This window comes from Mustelus asterias, unplaced genomic scaffold (assembly GCF_964213995.1).
Source record: "Mustelus asterias unplaced genomic scaffold, sMusAst1.hap1.1 HAP1_SCAFFOLD_2349, whole genome shotgun sequence".
In the NCBI taxonomy this organism is placed as follows: Eukaryota; Metazoa; Chordata; class Chondrichthyes; order Carcharhiniformes; family Triakidae; genus Mustelus; species Mustelus asterias.
Window position 1 is genome coordinate 43463 of NW_027592294.1, and position 14811 is coordinate 58273.

Sequence of the window (14811 nt, forward strand, 5' to 3'; positions counted from 1 at the left end):
TATATCCCACACCCCTCACTGTAACACTCTGATATATCCCACACCCCTCACTGTAACACTCTGATATATCCCACACCCCTCACTGTAACACTCTGCTATATCCCACACCCCTCTCTGTGACACTCTGATATACCCCACACCCCTCACTGTAACACTCTGATATATCCCACACCCCTCACTGTAACACTCTGATATATCCCACACCCCTCACTGTAACACTCTGATATATCCCACACCCCTCACTGTAACACTCTGCTATATCCCACACCCCTCACTGTGACACTCTGATATACCCCACACCCCTCACTGTAACACTCTGATATATCCAACACCCCTCACTGTAACACTCTGATATATCCCACACCCCTCACTGTAACACTCTGATATATACCACACCCCTCACTGTAACACTCTGATATATCCCACACCCCTCACTGTAACACTCTGATATATCCCACACCCCTCTCTGTAACACTCTGATATATCCCACACCCCTCACTGTAACACTCTGATATATCCCACACCCCTCACTGTAACACTCTGCTATATCCCACACCCCTCACTGTAACACTCTGATATACCCCACACCCCTCACTGTAACACTCTGATATATCCCACACCCCTCACTGTAACACTCTGATATACCCCACACCCCTCACTGTAACATTCTGATATATCCCACACCCCTCACTGTAACACTCTGATATATCCCACACCCCTCACTGTAACACTCTGATATATCCCACACCCCTCACTGTAACACTCTGATATATCCCACACCCCTCACTGTAACACTCTGATATATCCCACACCCCTCACTGTAACACTCTGATATACCCCACACCCCTCACTGTAACATTCTGATATATCCCACACCCCTCACTGTAACACTCTGATATACCCCACACCCCTCACTGTAACATTCTGATATATCCCACACCCCTCACTGTTACACTCTGATATATCCCACACCCCTCACTGTAACACTCTGATATACCCCACACCCCTCACTGTAACACTCTGATATATCCCACACCCCTCACTGTAACATTCTGATATATCCCACACCCCTCACTGTAACACTCTGATATATCCCACACCCCTCACTGTAACACTCTGATATACCCCACACCCCTCACTGTAACACTCTGATATACCCCACACCCCTCACTGTAACACTCTGATATACCCCACACCCCTCACTGTAACACTCTGATATATCCCACACCCCTCACTGTAACACTCTGATATACCCCACATCCCTCACTGTAACACTCTGATATATCCCACACCCCTCACTGTAACACTCTGATTTCTCCCACACCCCTCACTGTAACACTCTGATATATCCCACACCCCTCACTGTAACACTCTGATATACCCCACACCCCTCACTGTAACATTCTGATATATCCCACTCCCTCTCCTCACACCCTCTCTCTCTCTCTCAGACCTCCAGTTGACCCAGGATTTATCCCTGAGCAAAGATGAGCAACGCACCTCGCACACGCGAGCTGATTGGCTGAACGCTTCCTTGGATAACTCCGTGAGGAATCTGACAGAGATGCGTGGAAATTTCGACAACGTGTCCGAGATGCTTTCGCAGACCCAGGAGAAAGCATCCTTTCTCTGCGATACCCTGCGAAACCTCTCGGGTGAGTCTGAGAGCAACACTTCCCGTACTCCACGTTCCTGATATCCCCTTTCCTCCCACATCCCCCTCAATGCTCTTAGAGACCGGAGTGTGTTGTGTTATGCACATATTGGCTGTCTTGGTGATGCAGATGTCAGCATTGTTGCCTCACAGTGCGAGGGACGCGGGTTCGATTCCCCACTTGGATCACTGTCTGTGTGGAGTTTGCACATCTCCCCGTCTCTGCGTGGGTTTCCTCGGGACCTCCACTTTCTTCCCACACTCCAAAGATGTGATGGTTAGTTCGACTGTCCATGCTAAATTGTCCCTTAGTGTCCAAAGATGTGCAGGTTAGGTGGGATTGGCCATGCTAAATTGCCCCCTTAGTGTCCAAAGATGTGCAGGTTAGGTGGATTGGCCGTGCTAAATTGCCCCTTAGTGTCCAAAGATGTGCAGGTTAGGTGGATTGGCCATGCTAAATTGTCCCTTAGTGTCCAAAGATGTGCAGGTTAGGTGGATTGGCCATGCTAAATTGTCCCTTAGTGTCCAAAGATGTGCAGGTTAGGTGGATTGGCCATGCTAAATTGTCCCTTAGTGTCCAAAGATGTGCAGGTTAGGTGGATTGGCCATGCTAAATTGTCCCTTAGTGTCCAAAGATGTGTGGGTTAGGTGGATTGGCCATGCTAAATTGCCCCTTAGTGTCCAAAGATGTGCAGGTTAGGTGGATTGGCCATGCTAAATTGTCCCTTAGTGTCCAAAGATGTGCAGGTTAGGTGGATTGGCCATGCTAAATTGTCCCTTAGTGTCCAAAGATGTGTAGGTTAGGTGGATTGGCCGTGCTAAATTGTCCCTTAGTGTCCAAAGATGTGTAGGTTAGGTGGATTGGCCATGCTAAATTGTCCCTTAGTGTCCAAAGATGTGTAGGTTAGGTGGATTGGCCATGCTAAATTGCCCCTTAGTGTCCAAAGATGAGCAGGTTAGGTGGATTGGCCATGCTAAATTGTCCCTTAGTGTCCAAAGATGTGTAGGTTGGGTGGATTGGCCATGCTAAACTGCCCCTTAGTGTCCAAAGATGTGCAGGTTAGGTGGATTGGCCATGCTAAATTGTCCCTTAGTGTCCAAAGATGTGCAGGTTAGGTGGATTGGCCATGCTAAATTGACCCTTAGTGTCCAAAGATGTGTAGGTTAGGTGGATTGGCCATGCTAAATTCACCCTTAGTGTCCAAAGATGTGCAGGTTAGGTGGATTGGCCATGCTAAATTGCCCCTTAGTGTCCAAAGATGTGTAGTTTAGATGGATTTTCCATGCGACCATTGCCCCTTAGTGTCCAAAGATGTGTAGGTCAGGTGGATTGGCCATGCTAAATTGCCCCTTATTGTCAGGGGGCCTAGCTAGGTTAAGTGCATGGGGTTATGGGGATAGGGCCTGGGTGGGATTGTGATTGGGATGCAGACTCGATGGGCCGAATGGCCTCCTTCTGCACTGTGGGGTGTTTATGATTCACTTTTCGGCATCTATATAAGACCCTCGTCAGACCCCACTTGGAGTACTGTGCTCAGTTCTGGTCGCCTCACTATAGGAAGGATGTGGAAAAGATTGAAAGGGTGCAGAGGCGATTTACAAGGATGTTGCCTGGATTGAGTGGCATGCCTTATGAGGATAGGCTGAGGGAGCTCGGTCTTTTCTCCTTGGAGAGACGTAGGATGAGAGGAGACCTAATAGAGGTGTATAAGATGTTGAGAGGCATAGGTCGGGTGGACTCTCAGAGGCTTTTTCCCAGGGTGGAAATGGATGCTACGAGAGGACACAGGTTTAAGGTGCTGGGGGGTAGGTACAGGGGAGATGTTAGGGGTAAGTTTTTCACACAGAGGGTGGTGGGCGAGTGGAATCGGCTGCCGTCAGTGGTGGTGGAGGCAAACTCAATAGGGTCTTTCAAGAGACTCCTGGATGAGTACATGGAGCGTAATAGGATGGAGGGTTATAGGTAGGTCTAGAAGGTAGGGATATGTTCGGCACAACTTGTGGGGCCGAAGGGCCTGTTTGTGCTGTAGTTTTTCTATGTTTCTAATGTTGCACGTGGGAAAACCAGAATCTCGAGGATGAATTGGAATCTGGATTCCTTCTGTATTCCAGAGACACTGGTGTTCTTCTGTAGCAGGCTTGAGAGGGGCGGAATGGCCTCCTACTGTTCCTGTGTAACAGGCTGGAGAGGGAGAGAGGGGCTGAATGGCCTCCTCCTGTTCCTGTGTAACAGGCTGGAGAGAGAGAGAGAGGGGCTGAATGGCCTCCTCCTGTTCCTGTGTAACAGGCTGGAGAGGGAGAGAGGGGCTGAATGGCCTCCTACTGTTCCTGTGTAACAGGCTGGAGAGAGAGGGGCTGAATGGCCTCCTCCTGTTCCAGTGTAACATGCTGGAGACAAAAGGGCTGAATGGCCTCCTCCTGTTTCTGTATAACAGGCTGGAGAGAGAGGGGCTGAATGGCCTCCTCCTGTTCCTGTGTAACAGGCTCGAGAGAGAGAGAGGGGCTGAATGGCCTCCTCCTGTTTCTGTGTAACAGGCTGGAGATAGAGAGAGGCTGAATGGCCTCCTCCTGTTCCTGTGTAACAGGCTGGAGAGAGAGGGGCTGAATGGCCTCCTCCTGATCCAAATGGTCCAATGTATGTCTCTGAGTGAATTCTTGATTATTTCTCAGATTCTCTCTGTCCGAGTGGCTGGAAACTTCACAATCACAGCTGCTACAGATTCTCCAGAGTGAAAGTTAACTGGGACACGGCAAAGCGAGAATGTGGATCCCTAAACTCACACCTCCTCATCATCAATACAGACCAGGAACAGGTGAGAATGACAGCAACACCTGTCAGAATGTGTTAGAGAGAAAATATCCCCCTGCACTGTCCCCCCATCAAACACTCCCAGGACAGGTACAGCACGGGGTTAGATACAGAGTAAAGCTCCCTCTACACTGTCCCCATCAAACACTCCCAGGACAGGTACAGCACGGGGTTAGATACAGAGTAAAGGTCCCTCTACACTGTCCCCCATCAAACACTCCCAGAACAGGTACAGCACGGGGTTAGATACAGAGTAAAGTTCCCTCTACACTGTCCCCCATCAAACACTCCCAGGACAGGTACAGCACGGGGTTAGATACAGAGTAAAGCTCCCTCTACACTGTCCCCCATCAAACACTCCCAGGACAGGTACGGCACGGGGTTTGATACAGAGTAAAGCTCCCTCTACACTGTCCCCCATCAAACACTCCCAGGACAGGTACAGCACGGGGTTAGATACAGAGTAAAGCTCCCTCTACACTGTCCCCATCAAACACTCCCAGGACAGGTACAGCACGGGGTTAGATGCAGAGTAAAGCTCCCTCTACACTGTCCCCATCAAACACTCCCAGGACAGGTACAGCACGGGGTTAGATACAGAGTAAAGCTCCCTCTACACTGTCCCCCATCAAACACTCCCAGGACAGGTACAGCACGGGGTTAGATACAGAGTAAAGCTCCCTCTACACTGTCCCCCATCAAACACTCCCAGGACAGGTACAGCACGGGGTTAGATACAGAGTAAAGCTCCCTCTACACTGTCCCCCATCAAACACTCCCAGGACAGGTACAGCACGGGATTAGATACAGAGTAAAGCTCCCTCTACACTTTCCCCCATCCAACACTCCCAGGACAGGTACAGCACGGGGTTAGATACAGAGTAAAACTCCCTCTACACTGTCCCCATCATACACTCCCAGGACAGGTACAGCACGGGGCGAGATACAGTGTAAAGCTCCCTCTACACTGTCCCCATCAAACACTCCCAGGACAGGTACAGCACGGGGTTAGATACAGAGTAAAGTTCCCTCTACACTGTCCCCATCAAACACTCCCAGGACAGGTAAAGCACGGGGTAAGATACAGAGTAAAGCTCCCTCTACACTGTCCTCATCAATCACTCCCAGGACAGATAAAGCACGGGGTTAGATACAGAGTAAAGCTCCCTCTACACTGTCCTCATCAAACACTCCCAGGACAGATAAAGCACGGGGTTAGATACAGAGTAAAGCTCCCTCTTCACTGTCCCCATCAAACACCCCCAGGACAGGTACAGTAAGGGGTTAGATGCAGAGTAAAGCTCCCTCTACACTGTCCCCATCAAACACTCCCAGGACAGGTACAGCACGGGGTTATATACAGAGTAAAGCTCCCTCTACACTGTCCACATCAAACACTCCCAGGACAGGTACAGCACGGGGTTAGATACAGAGTAAAGCTCCCTCTACACTGTCCCCATCAAACACCCCCAGGACAGGTACAGCAAGGGGTTAGATGCAGAGTAAAACTCCCTCTACACTGTCCCCCATCAAACACTCCCAGGACAGGTACAGCAAGGGGTTAGATGCAGAGTAAAGCTCCCTCTACACAGTCCCCATCAAACACTCCCAGGACAGGTACAGCACGGGGTTAGATACAGAGTAAAGCTCCCTCGACACTGTCCCCATCAAACACTCCCAGGACAGGTACAGCACGGGGTTAGATACAGAGTAAAGCTCCCTCTACACTGTCCCTCATCAAACACTCCCAGGACAGGTACAGCACGGGGTTAGATACAGAGTAAAGCTCCCTCTACACTGACCCCATCAAACACTCCCAGGACAGTTACAGCACGGGGTTAGATACAGAGTAAAGCTCCCTCTACACTGTCCCCCATCAAACACTCCCAGGACAGGGACAGCACGGGGTTAGATACAGAGTAAAGCTCCCTCTGCACTGTCCCCCATCAAACACTCCCTGGACAGGTACAGCACGCGGTTCGATACAGAGTAAACACAGCGAAAGGGAGCTGTGTGTGAGTGTTGAGACACTGACACCAACTCACCAAATTGTTTCTCCTGCAGAATTTTGTAACCAATTCGATCTCAGAGAAGAATCAGCAGTATCTGATTGGACTCACGGATCAAGGGAGTGAAAACAATTGGAAATGGGTCGATGGGACCCCAGTGAGGTAAGTCCCAGCATCCCCCCCAGAGTGAGCGGGACAGTGGGATTAGTTTGGGGTTTGATACAGGGCTATGGGGAGAGAGTGGGGCAGTGGGATTAGTTTGGGGTTTGATACAGGGCTATGGGGAGAGAGTGGGACAGTGGGATTAGTTTGGGGATTGATACAGGGCTATGGGGAGAGAGTGGGGCAGCGGGATTAGTTTGGGGATTGATACAGGGCTATGGGGAGAGAGTGGGACAGTGGGATTAGTTTGGGGATTGATACAGGGCTATGGGGAGAGAGTGGGGCAGGGTAATTAGTTTGGGGATTGATACAGGGCTATGGGGAGAGAGTGGGACAGTGGGATTAGTTTGGGATTGATACAGGGCTATGGGGAGAGAGTGGGACTGTGGGATTAATTTGGGGATTGATACAGGGCTATGGGGAGAGAGTGGGACAGTGGGATTAGTTTGGGGTTTGATACAGGGCTATGGGGAGAGAGCGGGACAGTGGCTTTAGTTTGGGATTGATACAGGGCTATGGGGAGAGAGTGGGACAGTGGGATTAGTTTGGGGATTGATACCGGCCTATGGGGAGAGAGCGGGACAGTGGGTTTAATTTGGGATTGATACAGGGCTATGGGGAGAGAGCGGGACAGTGGGTTTAGTTTGTGATTGATACAGGGCTATGGGGAGAGAGTGGGACAGTGGGTTTAGTTTGGGATTGATACAGGGCTTTGGGGAGAGAGTGGGACAATGGGTTTAGTTTGGGATTGATACAGGGCTATGGGGAGAGAGTGGGACAGTGGGTTTAGTTTGGGATTGATACAGGGCTATGGGGAGAGAGTGGGACAGTGGGTTTAGTTTGGGATTGATACAGGGCTATGGGGAGAGAGTGGGACAGTGGGTTTAGTTTGGGATTGATACAGGGCTATGGGGAGAGAGTGGGACAGTGGGTTTAGTTTGGGATTGATACAGGGCTATGGGGAGAGAGTGGGACAGTGGGATTAGTTTGGGGATTGATACAGGGCTATGGGGAGAGAGTGGGGCAGGGTAATTAGTTTGGGGATTGATACAGGGCTATGGGGAGAGAGTGGGACAGTGGGATTAGTTTGGGGATTGATACAGGGCTATGGAGAGAGAGTGGGACAGTGGGATTAGTTTGGGGATTGATACAGGGCTATGGGGAGAGAGTGGGGCAGTGGGATTAGTTTGGGGATTGATACAGGGCTATGGAGAGAGCGGGACAGTGGGATTAGTTTGGGGTTGATACAGGGCTATGGAGAGAGCGGGACAGTGGGATTAGTTTGGGGTTCATACAGGGCTATGGAGAGAGCGGGACAGTGGGATTAGTTTGGGGTTGATACAGGGCTATGGTGAGAGTGGGACAGTTTGATTAGTTTGGGGATTGATACAGGGCTATGGGGAGAGAGTGGGGACAGTGGGATTAGTTTGGGTATTGATACAGGGCTATGGGGAGAGAGTGGGACAGTGGGATTAGTTTGGGGATTGATACAGGGCTATGGGGAGAGAGTGGGACAGTGGGATTAGTTTGGGGATTGATACAGGGCTATGGGGAGAGAGTGGGGCAGTGGGATTAGTTTGGGGATTGATACAGGGCTATGGGGAGAGAGTGGGGCAGTGGGATTAGTTTAGGGATTGATACAGGGCTATGGGGACAGAGTGGGGCAGTGGGATTAGTTTGGGATTGATACAGGGCTATGGGGAGAGAGTGGGGCAGTGGGATTAGTTTGGGGATTGATACAGGACTATGGGAAGAGAGTGGGACAGTGGGATTAGTTTGGGGATTGATACAGGGCTATGGGGAGAGAGTGGAACAGTGGGATTAGTTTGGGGATTGATACAGGGCTATGGGGAGAGAGAGGGACAGTGGGATTAGTTTGGGGATTGATACAGGGCTATGGGGAGAGAGTGGGACAGTGGGATTAGTTTGGGGATTGATACAGGGCTATGGGGAGAGAGTGGGACAGTGGGGTTAGTTTGGGGATTGATACTGGGCTATGGGGAGAGAGTGGGACAGTGGGATTAGTTTGGGATTGATACAGGGCTATGGGGAGAGAGTGGGGACAGTGGGATTAGTTTGGGGATTGATACAGGGCTATGGGGAGAGAGTGGGACAGTGGGATTAGTTTGGGGATTGATACAGGGCTATGGGGAGAGAGTGGGGCAGTGGGATTAGTTTAGGGATTGATACAGGGCTATGGGGACAGAGTGGGGCAGTGGGATTAGTTTGGGATTGATACAGGGCTATGGGGAGAGAGTGGGGCAGTGGGATTAGTTTGGGGATTGATACAGGACTATGGGAAGAGAGTGGGACAGTGGGATTAGTTTGGGGATTGATACAGGGCTATGGGGAGAGAGTGGAACAGTGGGATTAGTTTGGGGATTGATACAGGGCTATGGGGAGAGAGTGGGACAGTGGGATTAGTTTGGGGATTGATACAGGGCTATGGGGAGAGAGTGGGGACAGTGGGATTAGTTTGGGGATTGATACAGGGCTATGGGGAGAGAGTGGGACAGTGGGATTAGTTTGGGGATTGATACAGGGCTATGGGGAGAGAGCGGGGCAGTGGGATTAGTTTGGGGATTGATACAGGGCTATGGGGAGAGAGTGGGGCACTGGGATTAGTTTGGGGATTGATACAGGGCTATGGGGAGAGAGTGGAACAGTGGGATTAGTTTTGGGATTGATACAGGGCTATGGGGGAGAGTTGAGCAGAGGGATTAATTTGGGGATTGATACAGGGCTATGCGGGAGAGTTGAGCAGAGGGATTAATTTGGGGATTGATACAGGGCTATGGGGGAGAGTTGAGCAGAGGGATTAATTTGGGGATTGATACACGTCTATGGGGAGATATTGGGGCAGTGGGATTAGTTTGGGGATTGATACAGGCCTGTGGGGAAATATTGGGGCAGTGGGGTTCATTTGGGGATTGATACAGGCCTGTGTGGGGGAGAGTGGGGCAATGGGATTAGTTTGTGATTGATACAGAGCCACGGGGAGAGAGCGGGGCAGTGGGTTGAGTTTGCGGATTAATACAGGGCTATGGGGAGAGAGTGGGCCAGTGGGATTAGTTTGGGCATTGATACAGAGCTATGGGGAGAGAGCGGGGCAGTGGGATTAGTTTGTGGATTGATACAGGGCTATGCGGAGAGAGCGGGGCAGTGGGATTAGTTTGGGGATTGATACAGGGCTATGGGGAGAGAGTGGGACAGTGGGATTAGTTTAGGATTTGATACACGGATAAGGGGAGAGAGTGGGGCAGTGGGATTAGTTTTGGGATTGATACATGGCTATGGGGAGAGAGTGGGACAGTGGGATTAGTTTGGGGTTTGATACAGGGCTATGGGGAGAGAGTGGACAGTGGGATTAGTTTGGGGATTGATACAGAGCTATGGGGAGGGAGTGGGGCAGTGGGATTAATTTGCGATTGATACAAGGCTATGGGGAGAGTGTGGGACAGTGGGATTAGTTTCGGGTTGATACAGGGCTATGGGGAGAGAGTGGGGCAGTGGGATTAGTTTGAGCATTCATAAAGGGCTATGGGTAGAGTGTGGGACAGTGGGATTAGTTTGGGGATTGACACAGGGCTCTGGGGAGAGAGTGGAACAGTGGGATTAGTTTGGGGATTAATACAGGGCTATGGGGAGAGAGTGAGGCAGTGGGATTAGTTTGGGATTGATAGAGGGCTATGTGGAGAGAGTGAGGCAGTGGGATTAGTTTGGGGATTGATACAGGGCAATGAGGAGAGAGTGGGATAGTGGGATTAGTTTGTGGATTGATACAGGGCTATGGAGAGAGAGCGGGGCAGTGGGATTAGTTTGGGGATTGATACAGGGCTATGGGGAGAGAGTGGGACAGTGGGATTAGTTTGGGGATTGATACAGGGCTATGGGGAGAGAGCGGGACAGTGGGATTAGTTTGGGGATTGATACAGGGCTATCGGGAGAGAGTGGGGCAGTGGGATTAGTTTGGGGGTTGATACAGGGCTATGGGGAGAGAGCAGGACAGTGGGATTAGTTTGGGGATTGATACAGGGCTATGGGGAGAGAGTGGGACAGTGGGATTAGTTTGGGGATTGATACAGGGCTATGGGGAGAGAGTGGGGACAGTGGGATTAGTTTGGGGATTGATACAGGGCTATGGGGAGAGAGTGGGACAGTGGGATTAGTTTGGGGATTGATACAGGGCTATGGGGAGAGAGTGGGACAGTGGGATTAGTTTGGGGATTGATACAGGGCTATGGGGAGAGAGTGGGGCAGTGGGATTAGTTTAGGGATTGATACAGGGCTATGGGGACAGAGTGGGGCAGTGGGATTAGTTTGGGATTGATACAGGGCTATGGGGAGAGAGTGGGGCAGTGGGATTAGTTTGGGGATTGATACAGGGCTATGGGGAGAGAGTGGGGACAGTGGGATTAGTTTGGGGATTGATACAGGGCTATGGGAAGAGAGTGGGACAGTGGGATTAGTTTGGGGATTGATACAGGGCTACGGGGAGAGAGTGGGACAGTGGGATTAGTTTGGGGATTGATACAGGGCTACGGGGAGAGAGTGGGACAGTGGGATTAGTTTGGGGATTGATACAGGGCTATGGGGAGAGAGTGGGACAGTGGGATTAGTTTGGGGATTGATACAGGTCTATGGGGAGAGAGCGGGGCAGTGGGATTAGTTTGGGGATTGATACAGGGCTATGGGGAGAGAGCGGGGCAGTGGGATTAGTTTGGGGATTGATACAGGGCTATGGGGAGAGAGTGGGACAGTGGGATTAGTTTGGGATTGATACAGGGCTATGGGGAGAGAGTGGGACAGTGGGATTAGTTTTGGGATTGATACAGGGCTATGGGGGAGAGTTGAGCAGAGGGATTAATTTGGGGATTGATACAGGGCTATGGGGAGAGAGTGGGACAGTGGGATTAGTTTGGGGATTGATACAGGGCTATGGGGAGAGAGTGGGACAGTGGGATTAGTTTTGGGATTGATACAGGGCTATGGGGGAGAGTTGAGCAGAGGGATTAATTTGGGGATTGATACAGGGCTATGGGGGAGAGTTGAGCAGAGGGATTAATTTGGGGATTGATACACGTCTATGGGGAGATATTGGGGCAGTGGGATTAGTTTGGGGATTGCTACAGGCCTGTGGGGAAATATTGGGGCAGTGGGGTTCATTTGGGGATTGATACAGGCCTGTGTGGGGGAGAGTGGGGCAATGGGATTAGTTTGTGATTGATACAGAGCCACGGGGAGAGAGCGGGGCAGTGGGATTAGTTTGGGGATTGATACAGGGCTATGGGGAGAGAGTGGGCCAGTGGGATTAGTTTGGGGATTGATACAGGGCTATGGGGAGAGAGTGGGCCAGTGGGATTAGTTTGGGGATTGATACAGGGCTATGGGGAGAGAGTGGGGCAGTGGGATTAGTTTGGGATTGATACAGGGCAATGGGGAGAGAGTGGGGCAGTGGGATTAGTTTGGGATTGATACAGGGCAATGGGGAGAGAGTGGGGCAGTGGGATTAGTTTGGGCATTGATACAGAGCTATGGGGAGAGAGTGGGACAGTGGGATTAGTTTGGGGATTGATACAGGGCTATGGGGAGGGAGTGGGGCAGTGGGATTAGTTTGGGGATTGATACAGGGCTATGGGGACAGAGTGGGGCAGTGGGATTAGTTTGGGGATTGATACAGGGCTATGGGGAGAGTATGGGGTGGTGGAATTAGTTTGGGATTGATACATGGCTATGGGGAGAGAGTGGGACAGTGGGATTAGTTTGGGGATTGATACAGGGCTATGGGGAGGGAGTGGACAGTGGGATTAGTTTGGGGATTGATACAGAGCTATGGGGAGGGAGTGGGGCAGTGGGATTAATTTGCGATTGATACAAGGCTATGGGGAGAGAGTGGGACAGTGGGATTAGTTTCGGGTTGATACAGGGCTATGGGGAGAGAGTGGGGCAGTGGGATTAGTTTGAGCATTCATAAAGGGCTATGGGTAGAGTGTGGGACAGTGGGATTAGTTTGGGGATTGACACAGGACTCTGGGGAGAGAGTGGAACAGTGGGATTAGTTTGGGGATTAATACAGGGCTATGTGGAGAGAGTGAGGCAGTGGGATTAGTTTGGGATTGATACAGGGCTATGTGGAGAGAGTGAGGCAGTGGGATTAGTTTGGGGATTGATACAGGGCAATGAGGAGAGAGTGGGATAGTGGGATTAGTTTGTGGATTGATACAGGGCTATGGGGAGAGAGCGGGGCAGTGGGATTAGTTTGGGGATTGACACAGGACTCTGGGGAGAGAGTGGAACAGTGGGATTAGTTTGGGGATTAATACAGGGCTATGTGGAGAGAGTGAGGCAGTGGGATTAGTTTGGGATTGATACAGGGCTATGTGGAGAGAGTGAGGCAGTGGGATTAGTTTGGGGATTGATACAGGGCAATGAGGAGAGAGTGGGATAGTGGGATTAGTTTGTGGATTGATACAGGGCTATGGGGAGAGAGCGGGGCAGTGGGATTAGTTTGGGGATTGATACAGGGCTATGGGGAGAGAGCGGGGCAGTGGGATTAGTTTGGGGATTGATACAGGGCTATGGGGAGAGAGTGGGACAGTGGGATTAGTTTGGGGATTGATGCAGGGCTATGGGGAGAGAGTGGGGCAGTGGGATTAGTTTGGGATTGATACAGGGCTATGAGGAGAGAGTGGGACAGTGGGATTAATTTGGGGATTGATACAGGGCTATGGGGAGAGAGTGGGGCAGTGGGATTAGTTTGGGATTGATACAGAGCCATGGGGAGAGAGTGGGACAGTGGGATTAGTTTGGGGATTGATACAGAGCTATGGGAGAGAGTGGGGCAGTGGGATTAGTTTGGGATTGATACAGGGCTATGAGGAGAGAGTGGGGCAGTGGGATTAGTTTGAGGTTTGATACAGGGCTATGAGGAGAGAGTGGGACAGTGGGATTATTTTGGGATCGATGCGGGTTTGTTGGAATATTTTCCTAACTCTGAAAGGAATTTAATGGCTATTTTTCCACAGTCACCGTGAATCTCATTGGCTGAAGAACCAACCGGATAATTGGAATAATGATGAACACTGTGGAACATTTTCGAAAGAAAACGGTGAAGATGTATTTGGCTGGAATGATGTTACCTGTTCCTCGGAGTTCGCTTTTATCTGTGAGAAACGGGCGCTACCCAGCATCGGGGCAGCTGCCTTTGAGAAATATTGTCCCTGAAGAGAGACTGGGACACAGAACGAGAGACTCAGGATTGTGTAAATACCCCCACCCCCTCCACCCTTATCATCAACCCCCCGCCCCCCCCCACTGTCTATATATCCCCCAGTGTGTCCTCTCTCTATATCCCTCTGTTCCCCCAGTGTGTCCTCTCTCTATAATCCTCTGTTCCCTAGTGTATCCTCTCTCTATATCCCTCTGTTCCCCAGTGTGTCCTCTCTATCCCTCTGTTCCCCAGTGTGTCCTCTCTCTATATCCCTCTGTTCCCCAGTGTGTCCTCTCTCTATATCCCTCTGTTCCCCAGTGTGTCCTCTCTCTATATCCCTCTGTTCCCTAGTGTGTCCTCTCTCTATATCCCTCTGTTCCCCCAGTGTGTCCTCTCTCTATATCCCTCTGTTCCCCAGTGTGTCCTCTCTCTATATCCCTCTGTTCCCCAGTGTGTCCTCTCTCTATATCCCTCTGTTCCCCAGTGTGTCCTCTCTCTATATCCCTCTGTTCCCCAGTGTGTCCTCTCTCTATATCCCTCTGTTCCCCAGTGTGTCCTATCTCTATATCCCTCTGTTCCCCAGTGTGTCCTCTCTCTATATCCCTCTGTTCCCCAGTGTGTCCTCTCTCTCATCCCTCTGTTCCCCAGTGTGTCCTCTCTCTATATCCCTCTGTTCCCCTAGTGTGTCCTCTCTCTATATCCCTCTGTTCCCCAGTGTGTCCTCTCTCTATATCCCTCTGTTCCCCAGTGTGTCCTCTCTCTATATCCCTCTGTTCCCTAGTGTATCCTCTCTCTATATCCCTCTGTTCCCCCAGTGTGTCCTCTCTCTATATCCCTCTGTTCCCCAGTGTGTCCTCTCTATATATCCCTCTGTTCCCCAGTGTGTCCTCTCTCTATATCCCTCTGTTCCCTAGTGTATCCTCTCTCTATATCCCTCTGTTCCCCAGTGTGTCCTCTCTCTATATCC

The 14811-nt window shown here is 50.8% G+C and overlaps 1 protein-coding gene across 2 annotated transcripts in view; it reads left to right on the forward strand.

Annotated features, from left to right (window-relative positions):
* Window positions 1–14517, forward strand: part of LOC144489604 (CD209 antigen-like protein C) — a 53917-nt gene extending 39400 nt beyond the window's left edge. Inside the window, exons 4-8 of one of the 2 annotated variants that reach the window (XR_013496993.1) lie at window positions 1452–1655; window positions 4325–4467; window positions 6528–6634; window positions 13660–14000; window positions 14130–14517. Coding sequence is in view for 1 of the 2 variants with exons in the window: in XM_078207470.1 (XP_078063596.1) it covers window positions 1452–1655; window positions 4325–4467; window positions 6528–6634; window positions 13660–13858 (653 nt within the window). In the remaining variant the exon portion in view is untranslated. Of the gene's footprint in view, window positions 1–1451; window positions 1656–4324; window positions 4468–6527; window positions 6635–13659 lie in introns of both variants that reach the window. The other variant, XM_078207470.1, reaches the window with a different exon arrangement.
* Window positions 14518–14811: the final 294 nt, after the last annotated feature.